At 39.2% G+C, this 23,029-nt stretch overlaps 1 protein-coding gene across 2 annotated transcripts in view; it reads left to right on the top strand.

Moving 5' to 3' along the window:
* The window catches only part of Focad (focadhesin), a 312,861-nt gene that overhangs the window by 70,704 nt on the left and 219,128 nt on the right, over positions 1 to 23,029 (top strand). The window contains exons 1-5 of one of the 2 annotated variants that reach the window (XM_055629500.1): positions 4,291 to 4,340; positions 8,826 to 8,927; positions 13,249 to 13,453; positions 18,200 to 18,406; positions 22,423 to 22,510. In XM_055629500.1, coding sequence (XP_055485475.1) covers positions 13,274 to 13,453; positions 18,200 to 18,406; positions 22,423 to 22,510 — 475 coding nt within the window. In that variant the 5' untranslated portion in view covers positions 4,291 to 4,340; positions 8,826 to 8,927; positions 13,249 to 13,273. Of the gene's footprint in view, positions 1 to 4,290; positions 4,341 to 8,825; positions 8,928 to 13,248; positions 13,454 to 18,199; positions 18,407 to 22,422; positions 22,511 to 23,029 lie in introns of those variants that run through there. The other variant, XM_055629496.1, reaches the window with a different exon arrangement.

The following is a 23,029-nucleotide window of genomic DNA, read 5'->3' as shown; positions in this document are numbered from 1 at the left end:
TTCCTTCCTTCCTTCCTTCCTTCCTTCCTTCCTTCCTTCCTTCCTTCCTTCCTTCCTTCCTTCCTTCCTCTTTCTTTTTCTCTCTTTCTGTCCTACAATGTATGTTTTATTCTGTATCATTATATCGTTCCATATCATTGTATCATTATACAATGTTTACATAGTTATAACTCTTAAGAAAATGCCTTTTCTTTAACAGTTATGTATGTAGTGCCTCAATCTTTTACCTTTCCAGTTTTTAAATTTCGACTTAGGAATGTTTTAAAGTTTTAAACTTTTTCATTTAAGTTTAAAGAGCTATGGCAATTTTAATCTAAAGACCACCAGGAGGAGGAAGATGAGGAATGGAGTGTCACAGTTGTTTCTGCCCCTGAACCAGCCCAGTGGGACTAAATTAAAAGAAAAACAAAACAAAACAAAGCAAGGCAGGCAGTATTTGGGTGAGCATGGGCAGCAGCGTCTGCAGCGCTGTGCACATTCTTAGCAGTCTGATTGTTTCTGTCTACATGAACATTTTGCTTCTGACTTCATTCTTTTTTCTCTTCCAACTATGAATGTCTTTGTTTGTGGTTTTTATTAATGATTTTAATCGTGGGATTGCAGCTAGGATTGACAGTCATACCTAAGGAATAAGCTTACACAGACTATATATCCTCAGCCAACAGTCATCTCTAGAAACTGTTGTGCAAAATTTTCTAAATATAGATACTGTCATAAAAACTGCCATGGTAATTTCAAAAACATGTCTAAGGCCACAAAAATCACTCTATTTTTATTTTTTGGCTTATTTATTGTACATGGTCATGATCATGGTGTATAACTGAATAAAAGAAAGGTCTTGGATCCTTAAGCACCTGTACCTCCCTCCAACCACAAGTCATTACCTTCTTTTTAAAAAAGTAACTTTGCATTAAAAGTCTGATTCTCAAATAGCGATCCCAGGGAAGGGCAGACCATAGTAAGGAATGTATTTAATCAAACCTTCTATAATTCCTACCTGCCAGACAGACCTAAGGGAAGATGTAACCAGTCAAAAATGTCCAGACTAAAGCACTTTTGCTCTAGTGTTTTCCTGAGGTGCTTCTATGAAAAGCACACAAATACATCTGTTTTCAAATTCTGTTACACAAGGCTTTATGATTACCACTAATTTGATTCATATTTTTTATTTTTGCAGTAATATTCATGATGTAATATTCAGAACATTTTCTTATTATGCATCTTTGAACTCATCTGCAGAGATTTAAAAAAAAAATACCCAGCTCTTACCAGCATTTTCTAATCAAAATTCCGAGCAGGTAGAGAAATGCTTATAAAATGCATATTTGATGGAGTAAGTGCTGTGCAGTGCTCTGAAAGTGCCAGGGTCACAGCTGCAGACATGGAAATGCACGGTGACTTGCAGGCATTGTTTCTCACACAGAAAAGGCGCTCTGTGCCAGTCATTGAATTCTCAATGTAAATCAAATCATAGCTCTCTGGTACTAAGAGATGAGGCAAAAGGTTGAGGTGACCTAAAGGTTACAGATAACTTTTGCTTCCTGATTTAGCTGCCACAAAGCTAATTTTTTTATTCCCTCATTTCTATTGAGATTGATGCATTTATTCTTGAAAAGGTGACAGTGGTTGCATACCTCATTTTATCATTGCCTCTGTGATAGTCTGGTGGAACTGTGCGCATATCATTCTTCTTTCCCTCTGCTCCTTAATTTCAGATGCATGCATGGCTCTCCACTGTCAATATTACTAGTAAAAGGTGGGGAGCAAAGAAATATTTGCATTCAAGTCTGTAGGCTTCTTTGTGGTCCCCACCCCCCATCCCTGACTTTGAACAGTATTGACTCTGAAACAAAACTGATTTTTTCATGATCTGTTGTAGTCTTTTATTTATGATTATATGAATAAAGCAGTTTGAGCTGTAAAATATAACATGGGGACATGTTTGGTGTGTGTTTGTGTGTGTTTGTAATTACATTCAGTATAGAAATACATTTGACACACAATGAGAAAAAAACATTAAGACAGAGACCCATCTTTTAGGCCAGTTGTGCTCTAACACATAAATTTACCCAGGCGAATGTTAAAAGGTACTCTTCTGGTTGTTAGGTATTATGTTATATACCTAGCATATCAGAGAATACCAGAGAATTACTTAGAATATCAGAGAAATGTTGGCATGTCACAAAATAGGAAAGTGCCAAAGAATGTTCAACATATTGGTTCATGTGGCATGCCAAAGAAACTAAAACACAGTAAGACATTTATAGTCACTGGAGGCCAATGGAGGGTGACCTTTCTATTGATTTTGATCTTTCGAAATGGTGCCATTCTCCTTTAAGGAGAAAGCAGATCTATAGGCTATCTCAGGAGCTAGGAAATTCTGATTTAATCATTTTTTTTTTTTCTGGACACAGCACTTTACTTTCCTAGGAAGCAGACAATGCAGGATGGGTTTTCTCTGTGAGATGTAAATAGGTGAAGCCTCAGATTTCACAGACATTGGTCTTAGAGCTATTCAAGCTTGCCGTACGATTACCAGTGGGAGTGCCATCTTTTTGGTTTGTTGCCTTTGCAGGATTTGATTGTGTCCTGTGCATCCTCTGCTTGGAATTTATTATTCATGTGGGTTATGCAGCTCCAGCTGTTAGCTATCTACCTTGAGTTTATTTTACAGATGAAGAAACTTTGAGAATGAGAAGGGGGGAGGGTGGGGTTGGGAGGAGACGATGGGGAGGCCCACAGCTGGGATACAAAGTGAGTAAGTTGTAATAAATAATAAATTAAAAATTAAAAAAAGTGAGGCTAATTGTCTTGCTTGCGATCCCATGCTTTGCTGGAGAATGTAAGTTTGGAGACGGACATGTAGCTCAGTTGCTGGAGTTCTTGCTTAGTATATGTAGGCCCTGGGTTTGAGCTGCATGAACTGGGCCTGGTGGTGCACACTTACAATCCCAGCAACAGGGAGGCAGAGGCAGGCTGTGTAGTGAGTTGGAAGCCAGTCTTGGCTAATTGAGACTTGATCTCAAAAAAACTTTTTTTTTTTCATAATTCTGTGCTCCTTGCTCCCATTGTTACATCTTCTTTCTCTAGCTTTAGTTTTGTTTGATACAGGAATGTGGCTATATAACAGTAAAAGATTCCCAGGGTAAGGCCTGGCCATGGCTTGTATAAAAACCTCTACAGTGATGACAGCGATGATGGATGACATCCACACTTAGGCTTGGTTTTCAGAATGGGCTTCCCAGTGGCTACCACCATTAGTTTTTCAAGGGACACAGTTGACCAGTGGACCATTCCACCATACATTTTGAGGATGGAGTAAATCGACTGCGTAGCTTGACTAGCAGATTTGAGGATAATTGAATTAATGAATCAATTTATTTTAAGAAAAGAGGGTTTTAGTTCAGAGTTCCAGTTCCCTCTCATAATGATAGAGATCTCATGATGGCAGGAAGGAGTATGAGACAGCCATAGCCAGGAGGAAGGAGTGTAAGGCAGCCATCCTCAGGAAGCAGAGAGACACCAGTGCTCAGACCTCTCTGTTCCCCTCCCTCCCTGCTTTACTCCCTCCACTCCCTCCTTCCTCCCTTCCCCTTCCCCCTTCTCTCAATGGCACTTCTAACTTGCAATTTTGGAGTTTAAACTGTGTCCTTTCTAACAGCTTGGACTTTCTCATTTGAATACATTTTAACAACGTTGAATGTGACAAACAGCAAGTGAAAGGAAGAAGGAAAAATCTTGAATAATCCATGAATTTAATAATCAAATCTTGAATACATCAGGAGTGAACTATACTCAGCCTTATGGCATTTTACATGCTCTAATTATAGTATTTTTGATAGGATAATATCTCCATTTTCTGTCATACTCAAATTAGCATCTATATTCTCTAATGATGTTTATTTTAGAATAAGATTTATTTTGTAAAGGAATAACTTTACACTTTTTTCCATTTTAAGCCTTCTAATTTCTCTTGCATATCCACTGCTGACTCTTGTTAAGTGTATTTCCGCAAGACATGTAAACCCCGGCCATGCTTAATGACTTTTAGTTATGTGTCAGGCAGGGCCTGGCACCACCCTCTGTTTAGCGTCGTGCTTCCCATTGCTCTTGCTGTGGACTTCCATCAGTGGTTCTGGAGTCAGAAGACAGCTTTGATTGTCAGTACTTGGAGGGAATACAGGAGCATCTGGTGGAGGGAGGCTGGGTTGCTGCTCAGCAAGCTGTGGTGCATAGGATAGCCCCCACTGTGAAGACTGTCTATCTGGCATGCCACTGGTGCTAAGAGAAAGTCACTCTCGCGCATGATGGCAGAAATACATCCACTCTATTACTTGAGGGTAAGCCTTTATGTTTTATTTTTACGTGTATTCACATATCAATTTGCTGATTCACGAGGGAGAATTTAGCTCTTTGGTTCATTATGCTTAAAGTATAAAAACAATATTTTGGCGATTATGATTGATTTTAGGTTATTTGTATTCATTTGGAATAGGATATACTAGTAATCAAATACTAATCAACAGCGAGAGTCAGTGTTTTCATTTTCTATGTCACTTCTTTCAAGATTATCAGCCTCTTATAATCAATATTGTACATTATTCTTTGCAATATTGTCACTTAGGGCGTAATAAATTGTGTGGACAAGTTAATTATCCTGAGGTTTAAATCAGTAATTAATCTGGACCTTTGGTCTGGCATATTCCACTTACTCTAATCTTTAGAGCTTAAGTCCGAGAGGCTAACTGGCATTGGCTGACTCAGTAGCTGGCCCACATTTTCCTGCAACAAAAGTGAATGGTTCCTTGCATTCTGAGTGGAGCAGAGCTGTGTCAGAATAAGAGATGTTTTTACACGTGTGTCCTTTGTACTATTTTAAGATGACTATCTTTTTTTTTTTTTTTTTTTTCTGTTGACATGATTTAACTTGAATTTGTTTTGAGGGAGAGATTGATCTGCAGTTGTTGCCTTGTGGAGGTGGGAGAGACAGGAAGAGGACTAATGGTGACTAAGTAGTTTTGAGGGGGAAGAAGAAGAAGGGTAAGGGTATGAGGAGTAAGGAGCTGATTTCTTTTTCTTTTTTAAAAAAATTTATTTTATGTGTAGTGGTATTTTGCCTATATGTTTGTCTGTGTTTAGGTGCCACATCCCCTGGGACTAGAATTATACTGCCACCAGTTGCTGGGAATTGAACCCAGGTCCTCTGGAAGAGCAGCCAGTACACCTAGCCGTCTCTCCAGGAGCTGGTTTCTAAGAGAACAATTGGAAAACACCTCAGGGCTTTGTGACTGCAGAAAAACTTTTGTTGTTAATTTCTTAGACTTTTTTTTTTTAATTTAAATTTTTTTCTTCACAATTTATTCATGATATATCCTGATTGAAGCCCCCTCCTTCAACTCCCCAATCCCTTCCTCCCTCTTTCCCCTATTCCCTTCCCCTAGTTAACTGACAGGGGGAGTTCTCCACTCTTTTCTTAAGCAGCCATGAGTGTCACCCTTAGCTGTAGGACTAGTGAGTGGTCCTGTATAAAGCTCTTCCCGCCAGCGTGTCTATCAGGACAGCACACAGGAACAGTAACTTCTGCCAGTGTCTAAGACCTTGTTCTGCTGTGATGTGCCAAGTGGCATTTAGGACTTGGGAGTATTTAGACTTCATGTCTGTGACAATCAAGATGGAAGGTGATTCTGCATAGGTTTATCTGCCAAAGAGTTTAGAATTTATATACATGATTTTGATGTGAGTTTTGAGGCTTGGCATACAAAGTTGTGCTTTCTGTGATGCTCCAAGCAAGGTAGCCACACCCACATGGGTCAGTCAGCACTTGCCAGCAGTTGAGGAGCAGCTTCTAGCCTGGGTCACAAAGACCAGGTACCCCTAGGAAGGCAGTAGAGTGTCTAAGGTTCCCGCCCAGCTCAGACAGGGCAAGGCAGCAGGTGTGCCTGCCCAGGGGCTGGTGGAGTCCTTGACCCCCATGTCTAGCCTCCCTGGCCATTGTGAGATGGAGGCCGCAGGAAGGACACTAGCTGCTTGGCAGAATGCACCACACTCTCAGGTCATTGCAGCCCAGGTCCTGAGTTGAGCTCCTTGGTCAACCAAGGACCATATTGAAGAGAAGTGATTCTCAGTGATTCTGTGGCTGCTGGATAGCACTCCTCAGAGCATTAGGCCTCACTGAGGCCTACTCTCTGGCTAGCTGGCATTCTAAACCCTCATCTGTGAAAATGAAGGATGACATGAGACCCACCTGATAGGAATGGTCCTTGAATGATAGATGCTAAAGAAAGCCACGGATTCAGGGCTTGCCACCCAACAGTGCAAGTAGACAAAATCCAGCTTGCCAGCTTCATGGTGGTAAGATACTGCCTGCAGCATTTTGCACTCTGATGACCTCAAAGCACTTTCCTAGCTGCCTTCCAGCAGAGCACTGGCTCTGCATGGGCGCAAACAGGCCAGAGTATGGGAAAGAGACTGTCCTGACCCATCATCCACACAGGCTTGCCCCACCTCAAGCTTCTCTCAGATTTAAGATGAGCAACCCCTACCCTCACTGTCCTAGCCAGAGCCTCTCCTGGTGGGGCTTGGGAATAGCCGCTTAGGATTCATGTAACATTAAGTTAACTGTGAAACATTGTGGTAGACCATCCTTAGCAATGGTGTTAATCTGGCATTCAGTGAGAGATAGCCCGTGTTTTAATGAGCAGGCTGCTGGCCTATGAGTTAAGTGCATGATAGAGTAGGTAAGCTTGAAGTGAAAATAAAGAGATGAAGGCATAATAGTCAGAAATCATGGAGAGCTGTTGGAGAGGTAACACAAACCTAGCATTTAAGTGTGATAGATATATTGAACTTTTTCTTTTATAAAAGGCAGAAGAGATCAGAAAAAGCCATATCCTTGACTTCCTTCTTCAGAGGATTTTACCTTGTAGCAGCTGTCAAAGTATGGGGCATATTAAAATCACCTATAGTTTTAAAGTTGCTTTTACAACTTTGAACACTATTTCTAGAAACCCCAGGGTAACTGTGGTCTGGCATTGCCAAGAGCTCCACTCTGACCTCAGCTGTGCTTGGAGCTGTGCTTTATAGCAAGACTTTATTATATGTGGGTGGGTTGAGAGGATTTGTGTTTTTCAGATTCTAGCTGATGATGCTGATATGCTGGAAAACCCACCATGCTTTAAGGACCAAGAAGAGCCAGTTGCCGTGATACATGCTGGTAGCATATGCTGTAGAGGCAGGAGGACTATGATTCTGATTCAGGCTGGGTTACATCTTTACAAGGCTGGAGAGATGATTGCTCAGTGGATAAAAAGTTCTTGCAAGCCTGATGGCCTGTGTTCATTTCTGGAACCCACATAAAAAGTCAGATACAGTAGAGTGCATCAGTATCCCCACTGCTATGTGGAGATGGGAAGAGCAGATGGGAGAATTGCCTGGAAACTGCTTGATCACCTAGTTTTCAGTATACTGTGTAGCAGAAGTAAGAGAGCAAGGCAAGATATGACTTTCTAAATTTGTCTGATGACTTCCACTCATGCTCCATGGTACATTGCTTTTCCTTGATAAACAAACAAGTAAAAATAAAAAAAAAAAAAAAAAAACGAGTCAAGAGGGTTGCTTCTAAGATATCACTTGAACTGCAGATATGGCTCAGTAAAGCACTTGCCTAGCACATATGAGGCCATGGGCTTGGTCCTGAACATTATACAAATAAGTTTAAAGAAACATTTATTTACATCTACCTGCTACTAAGCCTGATGACTTGAGTTTAATCCCTACAACCCACACGGTGGAAGGGCCTGCCTCCCAAGAATTGACCTTTGATTTCCACATTCACTTCACAGTGCCTTTCCTCCCCCAAATGCATAATAAATGTAAAGTTAAAAACAAAAACACGGTCCATTTACAGTTGTTATTAGTCTTTTGAACTATTGAAAAAAAAAAGACTTGTGTTTTTTCATTCTTTTAAGGCCCCATTCTCTGAGAATCCTCCAGGTTTCAGATCCTATGTTTAATAAATCCCTGTTAGATACCTTAATGGAAATAGGCCACGTAATATAAATTTCTGTGCAACAGTAGTTTTAAGCACTTTCAATTTGGAAACTTTGCCTTTTGAGATGGGAAGAATATTGTCTTTTTCTTTATCCTAAATATGCTGAGGGAAGCAAAACCCTGTACCGAGAAGGTAGAAAAGACGAGAATGGACTGGAGAGATGGCACAGTGGTAAGAGTCCTTCCTGGCTGCACTTAGAGAAGACTGGTGACTCAGTTCCTAGCACTGACATTGAGGCTAACAAACCATCTGTGACTCCAGATCCAGGGGATCTTCTGGCCTCCACACACTGGATGCGCAAACATACATAAAATAAGAATAGACAAAAATCAAAACAATCAAACAAACAACAAAAAAACTCCAAGAGCAGGTACCCATGTTGCTTACAAGCCTAAGGTTAGAGGGAAGGGCGGCTTGCCTGCATGGGAAGGGACAGTAGGAGGAGGAATGCAGAGATCAGGGGGTAGTTTGGACAAAGCTACTGGATTCCTTGAGACTGGCTGAAGTCTAAACTATTAAATTATAGGACCTAGTTTCTAACTTAGACCTCTGAGACTCTGGATCCATTTTCTTTTCAGGAGAAGAATTAGATAAAATGGGAGAAAAGTCTGTTCTCATGCACCACCTCCCTAGTTCAGGAAGTGATAGTTTTGTGACATTATAGAGCCTGGAAAATGTCTGTGGCTGCCGTTGGCTGTTTTGCTGCTGTGCTTGGATGGAGGGAATGTGTGCTCCTGAAATGACAGTTAACAATGTGATTTCCTGTGTTTCTCAGAAATCATCCTCAGCCTTTGATCACTGTGCTTGAGCACAGGCCTGATTGCTGGCCGCTACTCCTGCAGCAGCTGACAGCCTTTTTCCAGCAATGCCCTGAAAGGTAATGTAAAATAAAACAAATGAAGGACACGGAATGGAGTGTGCTAATTTTAGAGCTGGAGCTGTGTGCTGTTCTTCTTTTAGGCGCTGTGACTCTGAAGTTCCGAAGGAGAGGAAATTATCTAGAGCTGTCCGTACGTTCTCTTTTCTTTTTAGCAGTCAGAGAACATGATCTGCCAGGCTTAGTGACTGTTGAACTTTCCAGTAGAGAACAGCTGTTATTAAACCTACCTCTGTTGAAGTTGGTCCCACTCCCTGACTGAGCACTGTTTTCAAATCTCCTTCTGTAATTTGTTCCTTATCTTTGCTTATTGCAAGTAGTGTGGTGTCTCCCGTTGTGTTCCCACAGCTTGTAATGTTACTAAACTTGGCAATGTTATTAAACTTACTCTTTGTTTCAGTCTCTGCCACCCACTTTGAAACCTTCTGGAGATACAGATCCATTGTCTTCATAATGCTCAGGGCATTTGTAGGTGCCTTAAAACCCTCAAAGTTTTGAGAATAAAGACCATGAATAGGTTTCAAATCTGTCAGAAGCAAATAAAACCCAAATAAATTTATAAGTATATTTGCTTGATGAAATTTCTTTGAGCCATATAAAATTGAAGATTATTTTACCATAAAAATAATCAGACTGCTATTCTTGCTGCAAGAAGTGTTCAAAGCCATCAGCTTCTCCTTAAATGTTTTATGAACTTAATAGTTGTTAGATAAACATTTCTTCAACTCTGTCAGAAACAAATAAAACCCAAATACATTTATAAGTATATTTGCTTGATGAAATTTCTTTGAGCCATATGCAATTGTTTTATATTCCCTTTGAGATAGATGGTATGATACCATGTAGCCTTGGCTAGCATGGACTATAGATTAGTCTGGTTTTAAGCTGAGATTTCTTTTTCTCTGACTCCTGAGTGCTGGGATTAAATGTATGTGCTGCCATGCCTGGCCCTGCAAAGGGTAAATTCATTTCTAAATTTGCACCATGAGATTGTGCTTTGCAGGATGGAATTGAACATTCTGGTTGGACGTTGTCAATAGACGTCAGATCTAATTTTAGGGTCAGTGACTTTAAGTTGTTGTTTGGAAGGCAATACAGGTAGGTTGGTAATTTAATAAGAACAGGAACAGTGCTTCACAGTAATGTGAAGGAGGCAAAATGTAAAGGCATTGTAGGTCTTTCCATGTTAGAAATTATTGATTAAACTAGATACTTAAGTCAGATATACTGAATGGTCAATTTATCTTCATGCCAGATCTTTGGGGCAGTATTTTTAGCAAGTTCTACTTTCATTTATGAAAGCCTGTGTTGTGATTTCACTTTCGCTTTTAAGGAACTGAGAATTAGGTAAATTAACAACATTGTGGACTTTAGGTGAGCTACTTTAAGGTTTTTAACCTAGCACATGAGTTTTTAGAACAAGAAGCCAGAGAGAACACATTACATGGCTTATTGCAGGTTAAAGGAAATGTTGATGGCAGAGGTGGGCCTGGAGCCTTACTTTTTGGTCCCCATCTTAAGTATTTTCTACTGTGTCTTCTTTAGTGGTAAGTACAAGCAGAGAAGACATCCACAGATGTAAATACATCATTTCACATTTCCAATATCCTTTATCACTTTGGGATTTGGGATGTTTGTTTTATTCTATTTCTTTTTATTAGTAAGCCCTGGCCATTGTATACCCCACTGAGAGAGCAATGAATCATCACAGAACTCTGGAAATGCTGAGTATGTTATAAGAAGAAATTATTCCTGGGTGATTTTTAAATATTTTTATCATTAAGGAATCACAACAACACAATTTCATTTATGTTAAAAATTTTTTTTGGTTCAGCTTTGTATCATAGTTAATCATTTCTTATAAATAATAAATGAAAACACTGAATAAAAGTGAAAAAGAATAAGGTTATATTTGGTTGATGCATGCTAATTTTGAATATCTGTAGTTTTATGTAACCATGTTAATTGATTGTACATCTCTTTGAAGATGTACCTGGTACATACAGTCTTGGTGATACAGCAGTAAACAGAAATCTGTGGTTTGTGGCCTCATTTGGACTATAGTTTGGCAAGGGATATTACACATGTCATGATAATAAGTGATTGTGCTATGGAAGCACGTTATGGTGATCTGACCACAAACCACATGTCAAGAAGGGTAAAGGACCCCAGGAACTCATTACAAAATGAAGAACTGGAGGATGAGAGAAATAGAAGGACCAGCAAGTGGGGCCCAGTGGGTGATTGAAGACCTGATGGAAGGGTAATGATTCAGTAGAGAGTAAGGTTGGCAAGACATGCAGAGAGTGAATGGTGGAGGTGTTATGATTCAGGTCACTATTTTGTCATAGGACAGACTATTTTACGTTGTTAATGATATGGTGTTTTAAGTTGCCATTGATATGGCCAGGTCTTTAGTTTACATTTGAAGGTCATTCTGATATGATGGTGTCTTGGGATTAGGAATTATTGGAATATAATGAATCTAGATAGATATTAAAGATATGTCGATGCATAACCTTACTCCTTTGAGTTGTAAATTTCTTAGAAGTGGAAATACTTATATATTATGCAGGTTAACAAGGTAACCATAAAGTAGCCCCACTTATTCATGGGGGGCAGAGCACAAAAATCAAGTCATCCAGTGGATGCCTAAAATTATGAATAAAATGTAAGTATATGTAATGTAGAGATGCTGTTTTCTAAGAAAGAGGAAGGCTAACAATTGTTATTTACTATGGATCTTAGTAACTTGAGCATTTTTTTCCTCTTTATTAAGTTGAGGGCTATCACTTGTTCATGAAAGGAAGCTCTTTATGTTTTTTTCTTGGCACTTTCAAACTTCCATAACCCTTGTTTTCTTCGTTGGCATCCTTGTTGGAAAAATAGGGTTACCTGGGCACAGACAGTATTGTGACAGTTGATCTGACACCAAGGTGGCTGCCGTGAGAGTCATGATGGCCTAGAGCAAATGGTTCTCAATCTTTCTAATGCTGTGACCCTTTACTATAGTCTCTCATGTTGTGGGGACCCACCCCAACTATAAAATTATTTTTGTTACTACTTCATAACTGTAATTTTGCTATTGTTAGAAATCATAATGTGTGAATTTGATATGTGACCCCTTTGAAAGGCTCATTCAACCACCCTACCCCCCACAAAGGCTGAGACCCATTGGTTGAGTACTGCTGGCCCAGACCATCGTGACCAGTATGTTTGGTTCATGTCCTGGAGGAGAGAGCATGATGGTTTGGCAGTTTCTCATGCTACTCAGTTTTATGGAACTGTCCATTAAATACTTTCAGGTTGTTTTTGACTGAGGGTAATTAAAATTTGGAAAAGAAAATCATAGACTATTATAAATATGAACTGTCACAGTAATAGGATGATTGTATGGAATATATATGTATATATGTATGATCTACAAAGTTTTCCTATAAGTGCATGCCTATATAATTTCCCTGGAGAGATACTGATAGCTGTAATTCTAATAAATGTTTTGAGATGGTTCTGATATTCACCATAGACTGGTTTTAGAGCATTAACACTATTCTAAAGTGCAAAATGTGTCATTTAGTCCTGGTAATCTGGCTTAGTGCTTCCTATTCCTGAGTCATTCCCTGCATGGTATAAGGGGTGTTTACCTAAGATCCCATTAGGTCAGAGCATATTTCAAAGCTACTTGATGCAATGCCAGCTTATGATTGACACAAAGCTATAGGTTGACATGTGCCACTGACTGCTTGATAGTGTGCAGGAGAAGTCCTGGAAAAAGCTATCTGTACAGATGGATTGACTGTTTAGAACTACAGTGCTGTGGGGAGGTTGGAATATTTTAGTTCTAGAGTCTAATTACAATTTGATTTTGGGTACCTTTAGCCCCATGAATGTCTATTTCTTGTCCACCCCTGTTTTGGTCCTAACCTCCTGTGACAGACAAAAACCTGTTGGAATTTATTTACTCAGCAGAGCTGTAGCTTCCACCATCTGCAAAGCTAAGAATATCATCATAACATCTGAGGCTTATAGAAGAGAGTCTCCCACCTTGCTCTAACTGCCTCTCTGATGTTTGTGCAGTGTATTTTAAAAATGACTTGAATTTTATCTTTCTTGGTCTTAATATCATACAAACTCTGTGAAAATGTTTCCTCATTGGAGCTTTTCATTTGGGAGACCTAAATGTATGTTTCTGGGTCATGGTCACTTGGCTTTTGATCCAGAGTAAACCTTGCCTTTTATTCCTCTGAGGTGAGAGCTGTTTCTTCCAATGACATTAGTATATTTAACTAAGCGACTGACTGACACATTACATAACTTGCAGGTCAGAAGCTTCGTGTGTCCAAATAATGGCCCCATTTCTGTGGTATCTGTATTGTGAACCATCCCAGTTACCAGACTATGCTAAGCTCCGACTGTCCCTGCTCAAAGTCTTACTTCAGCCCAGAGGTCTCTGTGATGAAGCACAGCCATCAGTGTTGGAGCAGCACATACTTCAGCTGTGCTGTAACATGGTTCCATGCTTGCAGGTAAGGCTCTTCACTGTTCATTGTCCTTCCTTAATGTGAATATCAGCACAAATGAGTGTTGATTATTGTTAGGTCACGCAAGGTAGTTCTTGAGCCTAGGTGATTGGACAAACTTGGGAGAACATCTGAAATGCTGTTACTATCTCATAGAATATAAAGGAATAAAATCCAGATTTAATAGTACACACTGTATGAACTAAATTCACTGAAGTATAAATCCCATCCATTTTGGGATTAGTGGTAATGAAACTCTTTTAAGAATCATTAGGGAAGAGAATGATTGCTCTCTTTGTGCTAGATACTAAGACGTAGAAGAAAACCAGAACAGAATAAAATAAAACACCTCTGTGCAAATTGAACAAAAAGCGTGTCTGTGAGAAGGTCTACTCCGAGGATTCAGAACCTGGTTTGCTGAGTGCTACATTCAAGGTTTAACCTGTCCCATTAGGATCCATTGGTGGCCCTTTCTCTTGTGCTTTGGAAACCCATAGTGTAAGAAATGAGTTAGTATGTCACTTACCATAATTCCTTGTAGATGGACAGATCATGTTGTAGAGAGTTATGACTAAAGTGCTAAGGACTGGAGGGGAGAGAGAAATTTTAGTTACTATGTCAATGACTGTAGATTAGAATACACACAGTTGCCAGTGTGCTGTATGATTTTAGTGCAGTGGCTTGTTTGTCAGGCTCTTCCATTTCGTGATCAAGGTCAGGCCATCTGTGGGGATCTGAGTGCCATGCAGCTCAGTGGATGGAAAGAATCTGAGGATATATTTCAACATGATCACTTTGGGTCACAGATGACCTGCTTTACGTCTGTGTTAGCAAGGAGTGACTAGAGTGAACCTTTCCTCTGTGGCTCATGAATGTGCTTTCCTGTAATCAAGGCAGAGAAAAGTTAATTAAAAAGAATTCTCCAGTGGCTTTCTCTAAGCTTTTGTTTCACGTAGGTAATAAAGCATACATAGGCAGAAGGTCTTCAGCTGGGGCAGTTTTCCTGACCACACCTCTATTACCATGTTCACTGTGCTTTGGTAAATGTTTGCTTTTTTCATTGTAGAAGATGCTTGTAGAAGCATACTATAGAATGTTTCTGGGAGACCCTGGCTACTGTAACTGAGATAGGTGAGACATAAAAGGGAAACATTAAATTTAATCATGTATCATCTGTTTTATTAGGGGAAAGAATGAGAACTAGGAGTTATAGAGGCTGCCTAATCTAGTTCTTCTCTTGTGGAAGGTATTTCTTACATTCCTTAAACAATGACCACCCAAGCCAATGATTATACTCCTGAGAAGTACACTGTTTTCAAGTGCTTTTATTGACTTTCATTAAATAATTACTCATTAGTCTCCCTTCTTCCTATAATAAAACACAAGCATTAAACCTTCTCTTTGTGTCTGGTCTTATTTGGTTTCTCTCTCTCCTTATCTTTTCTGCCTGTCTCCCTCCTCTCTGTTTGTTGGGCATCATTAAAAACAAACAAGCAAACAAACAAAGCAACAGCAACAACAACACAACAAAAATACACTTTCTTCCTGTGAAATGGCTTCCAGAATTTTCACTGCTCACTGTTTTAGTGTACTAATAGGTGCTCTGTATGTACTACTGAGAAAGCTGAATACAGTTGTTCTGAATATGGCCCCGTGCATGCTAGACACTAGGAAGGAAGCACACTGAAGTTGCTACTATTTCTTGAGAACTAACATCCCCTCCACCGTGCAGTCGATTTAGGATGAGAGAATGGTCAGTAAGACACACGTTTAATTTCTTCTTCAACCAGTTGCTTTTCATTTTATATATATGCAACTGTTTTTTTTTAAATAAATGATTCTTGTTACATCACATATTATCCATGTGATTTATTTTCCTTTTTTAATAATTTTTATTTTTTTATATTAATCACAGTTTATTTACTTTGTATCTCAGCCATAGCCCCCTCCCCCTTTCCCTCTCAATCTCACCCTCCCTCCTCATCTCATACCTGCCCCTTTCCAAGTCCACTGATAGGGGAGGTCCTCCTCCCCTTCCATCTGACTCTAGCTTATCAGGTATCTTCAGGACTGGCTGCACTGTCCTCCTCTGTGGCCTAGCAAGGCTACTCCTCCCTTGGGGGGGGAGGGTCAAAGAGCTAGCCATTGAGTTCATGTCAGAAATAGTCTCTGTTCCCCTTACTAGGGAACCCAGTTGGATACTGAGCTACCATGGGCTACATCTGAGCAGTGGTTCTAGGTTATATCCATACAGGGTCCTTGGTTGGAGAAACAGTCTCATAAAAGACCCTTGATATATGTGGTCCTTGTAGAGCTCCTGTCTTCTCCAGGTCATATTAACTCCCCCTTCTTTAATATGATTCCCTGCACTCCGCCGAACGTTTGGTTATGAATCTCAGTATCTGCTTTGATACATTGCTAGGTAGAGTCTTTCAGAGGCCCTCTGTGGTAAGCTCCTGTCCTGTTGCTTGTTTTCTCCTACATCCAATGTCCATCCCATTGATCATCTTACCCCGGGTCCTTTTTCTTGTTTATCTTCTTTAGGTGTATGTATAGATTTTAGTATATTTATCCTATCTTATAGGTCTAGTACCACTTATACATGAGTATATACCATGTGTGTCTTTCTGCTCTTGGGATACCTCATTCAGGATGATCTTTTCTAGATCCCACCACTTGCCTGCAAATTTCATGATTTCCATGTTTTTAATTGCTGAGTAGTATTCCATTGTGTATAAGTACCACAATTTCTGTATCCATTCCTCTGTTGATGGACATCTGAGGTGTGTCCAGGTTCTGGCTATTACAAATAAAGCTGCTACAGATTGAGCAAATGCCCTTGTTGTGTACTTGAGCATCTTTTGGATATATGACTAGGAGTGGTATAGCTGGATCTTGAGAAGACCTCAACATAAAACCAGATACACTAAATCGATTAGAAGAAAAAGTGGGGAAGAGCCTTGAACTCATCAGCACAGGAGACAACTTCCTGAACAGAACACCAACAGCATGGGCTCTAAGAGCAACAATCAATAAATGGGACCTCATGAAACTGAAAAGCTTCTGTAATGTAAAGGACACCGTCGTCAGAACAAAACAACAACCTACAGACTGGGAAAGGATCTTCACCAACCCTATAGCTGACAGAGGGTTAATATCTAGAATATATAAAGAACTCAAGAAGTTAAACAGCAAATCAAGTAATCCAATTAAAAAATGGGGTACAGAGCTAAACAGAGAATTCTCTGTAGAGGAATATGGAATGGTAGAGAAACACTTAAAGAGATGCTCAACATCCTTAGGTATTAGAGAGATGTAAATCCAAACAACCCTGAGATTTCACCTTAAATCCATCAGAATGGCTAAGATCAAAAACTTAAGTGACAACACATGCTGGAGAGGTTGTGGAGAAAGGGGAACCCTCCTCCATTGCTGGTGGTTATGTAAACTTGTACAACCACTTTGGAAATCAATCTGGTGCTTTCTCAGACAATTGGTGATCTATTACTTTGAATTTATTCTTATGAATTTTGATAATGCTAAAGATAAGCTGAGATTATTTTTTGTAATGAAAAGTTACCAGTATGCAACAAATACATTCAAGGAAATAAAATCACCATATAAACTACAAGCTTTTGTATCTAGTCTATATCTTTGTAAGCAGCCTTTGAACTTTTTTTTTTTTTTGAAGTTTTATGTTTGGGAAAGAACAAAATAGGGTCAGTGAGATGGCTCAGCAGGTAAAACTGTTTGCCAGAGTTTGATTTCTGGGACCCACATGACAGAAGAATGGAACCAGTTGCTGCAGGTTGTCCTGTGACGTCCACATGTGCATTGTGTTGCATGCTTGCACACCTGTACATACAATAAATACATATAATTTAAAAAGAACAAAATAATTTAGCTATTGTGCTGTTGATATTTTATTTATAAATTACTTTTTTGTGTTCTTTTGCCTTTGTCTTTTGTCTTCCGATTTTTCTAGGAACTCTAATTGTGTATAATTCGTATTGAGTTCTCTTTCTCTAATGGGTGGTAAGCAGTAGTGAAACTACAGGCTTTTCTCTTACCACACACACATCCTGACTGGAGCAGAGGGTTCAGTGTTTTTAATCCCTGGGAAATATCAGGATTGCTGTGAGTAGGACCACACCCTTAACTCCAGAACCTTGAACAAAGCAGCAGGGAGTAAATTGAATTGGTATTTCCAAGGGCACCTCAGCCCTTCCTGTCTAATGCATTAGCCTGTTGAGAAGACACCTAGCATTTAAATATGGTCTTTTATTACATTCTCTTCTGGTCTAAGTGATGTGTCAGGCAAGGCTTGAAGAGGGAGAACTTAGTAGTGCACAATGAGACTCTAAGACCAGATGTCTGTGTTGACCTGTAAGAGAATTCAGAACCAGCTTTGAGGTGATGTCCTCTGACATGTAGGCACTGTACTTAATTTGTCTCAACACATCTTTTTCCAAAGAAGCTAGAAAAATAAAAAGAATTTGTGCTGGGAGTGTCACTTAATGGCAGAGCATTTGGCTGTGGAATTTGTGTGAGACAAGAACAGCAAAGGCAATAAAAATTGTACTTTTGTTAGTGACAAAAGGGGAAGTCAGAACTGCGAAGTTGAACACTCACAATTACATAACTACGTCTCCTTCGAATTTTTGTAGCTTTTGAGAAAGTTATTCTGTTGACAACTTCTTGTATAGCTTAAAGCTATTCTGTATTTTTAACCAGCGTAACTTCCTTCAACAGATGAAAGATCTGATGCAGACAACAGAGACGATGCTGTTCATCGAGGAAGTCTATCTGAGCCTTCTGCGCCATCCCGTCTTCTGGAAAAGTCAGCTCACCCAGCTGACCCTTCAGTTAATCTGTATCTGTGAGGTCAGCTTAAAGATCACTGGGGAATGCTCGTCTTTAATTAAACTGATAGAGCACAGTGTCAAGCTTGTTGGGGAGGTAAGGCCAAGGTAAACCTTTAATGTGCTGATTAGCACTTTCGAAAGCTTTGAGAAACTGGGTGGCTGTGTTTATGTAACTTATTGTATATCAGAGGTGATCTCATGCTCTTACATCATACTGTTAGAGATATTTATTATAAAGTGAATTATTAAATGATCTGTGTCATCACTTAAAAGTCTACCTCATTCCTGTCTTTTTATATGGAATATAAATATTGAATAATTGTTACATTTTAGAACCTACATATTCTGTGATCTCGAGATATAAGCATGGAAATAAGCAATTCTAACAGAGTAAGATAAATATTTTTTATAGGACATTATTTACAGGCTATTGGGAACCAAGTATGTGATGACTTATACCTATAATCCTACTACATGGGCAGCTGAGGCAGGAGGGTTGCTGTAAGATTGGAGCTAGGCTGAGATAAATAGTGAATTCTAGACCTACCTGACCTAAAGAAGGAGTTCATACCTCAAAACAAAAACTAAAGCTGGGTGTGGTGGTGCACAGCTCTAATTCCAGCTCACAAAAGACAGAGGCAGGTGGATCTCTATGAGTTGGAGGTCAGCCTGGTCTACATCATTATTTTAGGCCAGCCAGAGCAACCTAGTGAGATCCTATGTCAGAATAAAGAAACAAACATAAAAAACAAAAGCCCCAAATTAAACAGCCATATATCTATAGTCATATATATGTAGTCTGAATATATATTTGTATATATGTATATATACATATGTAATATTTGTTATGAAGTTTCTTGTTACTTATGGCTAATGTTCCTAAATGCTGAAAATTAATTTGTGAACCTTTAATGCCTAATGTACATTGGTTTGAAGGAGAATAAAATAGCCGCCTTATGTATTTTGAGGCTATGATTCATCACCATTTTGTTGGGTTCATCTGCTGGATATTCAGTTTAAATATTAGCATATCCATTCTCTTCTCATTGCACTCTTTCAGCCTTTCTGTGGGAGGAGTGTCCTTACGCACTTTAAGTTGTTTTTCAGACTGTGTGGTTTGCTGGATTTGGCTTTAGGTGAGCCATTCACCTATCAATTGAAATGCTTGTTTCTTTCAGGCCTTTTCATTTCAAGCAAAATAAATTTATCCCTATCAACAAAATATCCCTATCAGCAGAAATACTATTGATTTAGAGGAAACTGGGTAATTTAGAGGAAACTGGGTAAATATCCAAGTGTAGAACAGACTAAACATGGTGGCTTAGCAAAGGTGAGGAATGGCCAGGTTTTAAGAACTTCACCGGATGACTCACTTCACTGTTCTGTTCTGTGTGAGTCAGTTGAAGCATCTGTAGGAAGAATGGTCTGTGGGCATAGCTGGCAGAGTCCATTCTGGCAGAGGTCAGTCTCTGATGTTTCTGTGGTTCTCAGGGAGTGTCTGTATCCTCCCCTTTGGGTCTTTTGTGAGATACAGTCCTTATTACACCAGCTTTCACTTTCTTTTAAAAGGCGTGTTTATGGCTAAGACTGTCAAGTTCTTGAGAAGAAGGCCCATCTTAGCAGTAGCCTATCTAGGCTAGCATGTGTTATTAGTGCCTGACATATGGGCATTCAGCTATATCTGTCCTTTGACCTGAGGACCAAAAATGTGATCCCAAATACTTTCTGTCATTAAGAACCTTGTGACACCTGTAGCTAGTTATAAAGGCATTTACTCCTCCTCCTCTCTCTAGCCAAGCTCTGGGTTAAACTGAGTTTCTCTAAAGGTCAAGCAAGCCTATGTTCTCACAAAAGCAAAAAAAAGTCTGAGAATGGAGTTCATTTACAAATGTGACCTCAGGAAGCAGGCTGGGAAGGGGTTGAGCTGGGAGAAACATGACAATATGACTATTGCTATAAGCAACCAGTTACTCCATTCTATAGACTCTTCTCTGAAGCATTGTGGAATATGTTTTAGACCAAGAAGAAGGATCCAGGGCAAGGAATAAGCATCTGTCCAGATAGATAATCTTCTTGTGAGTTTATGAAGCTTTCCCTTGTGGGGCTTGAACTTCTAAAACTTGCAGTTTGAGGACACAAAACAGAGTTGTGTTGTGGGGCATATGGGAAAATGTTCCAGTTCATGTTGTGCAGAACATGTTTATGTTATGACAGAAGGAGTTGTAGTTAGTGGAAGAGGCATGAAATGCCAGCACAGTGATGTGGCCGCTGCTAGTTTGTCCATGTTCCGGTGGATGGCCCTATACTTATGCATATATGGCAGCACTAACAGGTATCAGGGGGTTAATTATGAAGAAGAGGAAGAAGAAGAAGAGGAGGAGGAAGAGGAGAAGAAGCTGGGGAGTTAATGTTTTTGGAGTCTGGGAGGTAGAAGAGGGGGTAAATTAGGGATGGATGATTACATTTCATTGAATACATGTATAAAATTCTCAAAAAATATATTAAAAAAATGAAGAGTTTAGGACACATTGTTATGTTCTGGTGTCTATCAATCAAACAAACAAAAGTAGTTAAGATTTATCTCCTTTAATCCTGGACCATTCACTCTGACTATATTTTTGATATACCAAATATATATTTGATACTTCATATAATTTTGATTTTGACTGTATTTTGATAACTGGTTCCTTTTCTGTCATTCTCTGTTCTTTATGGCCAGTCTTATGCTAGAGAAGATCAACTTTCATTTATAATTACTTACCTTTAAATTCTAGCTATTGTAAATACTTCTATTCTGTTTTAAAAATTTTAGGTGCTAGCTGACACTGGGTGTGGTGGTGCACATCTGTAATCCCAGCAGTCAGGGAGGCAAAGGCAGGTGGATCTCTGTGAGTTTGAGGCCAGCCTGGTCTACAAAGTGAGTTCAGGACAGCCAAGCCAAGGCTGTGTGACACTGAGAAACAAACAAATAAACCAAAAAAAAAAAAAAAGGAAGAAGAAAAGAAAATCATTCTCTGATAAGTGCAGTTTGCGTGCTTCCTTGCTCTCAACTGTATTTCGAAGCAGTGAACATAAATATCCACAAAAGAAACAAATTGGCACGTTTAATTTTACAGAGTTTAATTAGTTTTTTTTCTTTTGATGTTTTGTTTGTAAAGCCCATAATGTGGGATTTAGAAGATTTCATAGCTCAGTTTCTTGTGGTGGTAAAGGTGAGATGGAGGGGGTTATTGATTTATGACAGAATTGATAGGGTCGTCCAGAGTGATTGCTTCTGCCAGATCCTCTGCAACTGTTTCCCTCATCTGTTTCTTTACCATTTGGCTGTCACATGTTTGTCTACCCCACCCCTCCGTTTTCTTTGTCTTTATCCTCATGATTTGACCCTGTGTGCTCGTCTGTAAAACTTCTGAATGGACTGGTTATCTTTTTGTTGTGATCTTCTGTTATCTTAGTTAGAACTTACTGTAAATGTCTTCTTTGCTTTTCTTATGTCCTTGCTGAACTTAATTACAATCCCTACTTCCTTCACACTAATACTTCTTTTTTATAATTCAGTTTATTAAACTATTTCATGTAATTTATTTTGTAAGTTATATAGATGAATTGTGTTAATGTTAGGTCAGTAGAAAAGTTTAGCAAATTTTTTCTCACGAAATATTTCTAAATCCAGCATTTCAGGCTGTTGTAGTGGCTCACAAGGATTTGCTCCTCTTGAGGCTTGTGGTAGAAATTTTTTTTCTTTAACAAATCCCAAACCAAGCCAAACCACCAAACCAAAACAAACCAAACCAAACCAAACCAAGCCAAACCAAACCAAACCAATCCAAACCAACCAAACTAACAAACAAATGAAGCAGGGAAGAGTGAACCAAAAAACAAAGTTTTTTTCTCTTATAATTATTTTGGTTTCATTCTGTTGCTTTTTAGCTACTGATTTCACACGTAACTTACTCTGCTTGGTATTTGCCAGTGATTTCTTCAGTAGGACAGACTGAATTAGGTACTCTCCACAGTGTTCATTGACATATATTTTCCTTGGATACATGTTGTGACACCGTGGTTTCTACATCCTCTTCAATAAACGTTTTTGTTCTCTTATTTTTCTAGGATTTTCCTGTCAAATTGGTCATTATTGGATTTGCTCTAATACTTCTACAGGCTCCAGCAAGCCAGCAGAAGCCAGTATTAAACCTAGGTAAATAAATACAGAGAACTCTGTAAATATATGTGCTGGCAGGTATCCCTAGAGCAGTGTATCATGCTCCGTCACATATTTTGAGTTTCTAGTTTGTGTTGTTCCTAGTTGTTACCAAGTAGATTTTTTTTTTTTTAGTCTTAGCCTATGCACGTTTCCATATCTCATAATTTGCCCAGTATTTTCAAGCACTTCACGTTTTGATAGAAATGGTAGTACAATACCATTTAAAAATGTATACACAGGCACTTTCTTTTTCATAATTATATACCAAAATGAGAATAATATAAGACCCTTGTAAGAAGTTAAGTATTTCTCAGATTGTATTTGTTTTAAGATTCTATTTTGTGCCAGATGGCTCAGCGGGTAAAGGCACTTGCTGTTATTCCTGAGAGGCTGAGTTTAATCCGCAGAACTCACATGCTGAGAGCAAAGAACTGATCCCATGAGTTGGCCTTCTGACCTCTACATACACACACACACACACACACACACACACACACACACACACACACACAC

This window comes from Psammomys obesus, unplaced genomic scaffold (genome assembly GCF_907164565.1).
Source record: "Psammomys obesus unplaced genomic scaffold, mPsaObe1.curated_primary_1811, whole genome shotgun sequence".
Lineage (NCBI taxonomy): Eukaryota > Metazoa > Chordata > Mammalia > Rodentia > Muridae > Psammomys > Psammomys obesus.
This window is presented reverse-complemented; position numbering and strand designations above follow the sequence as displayed.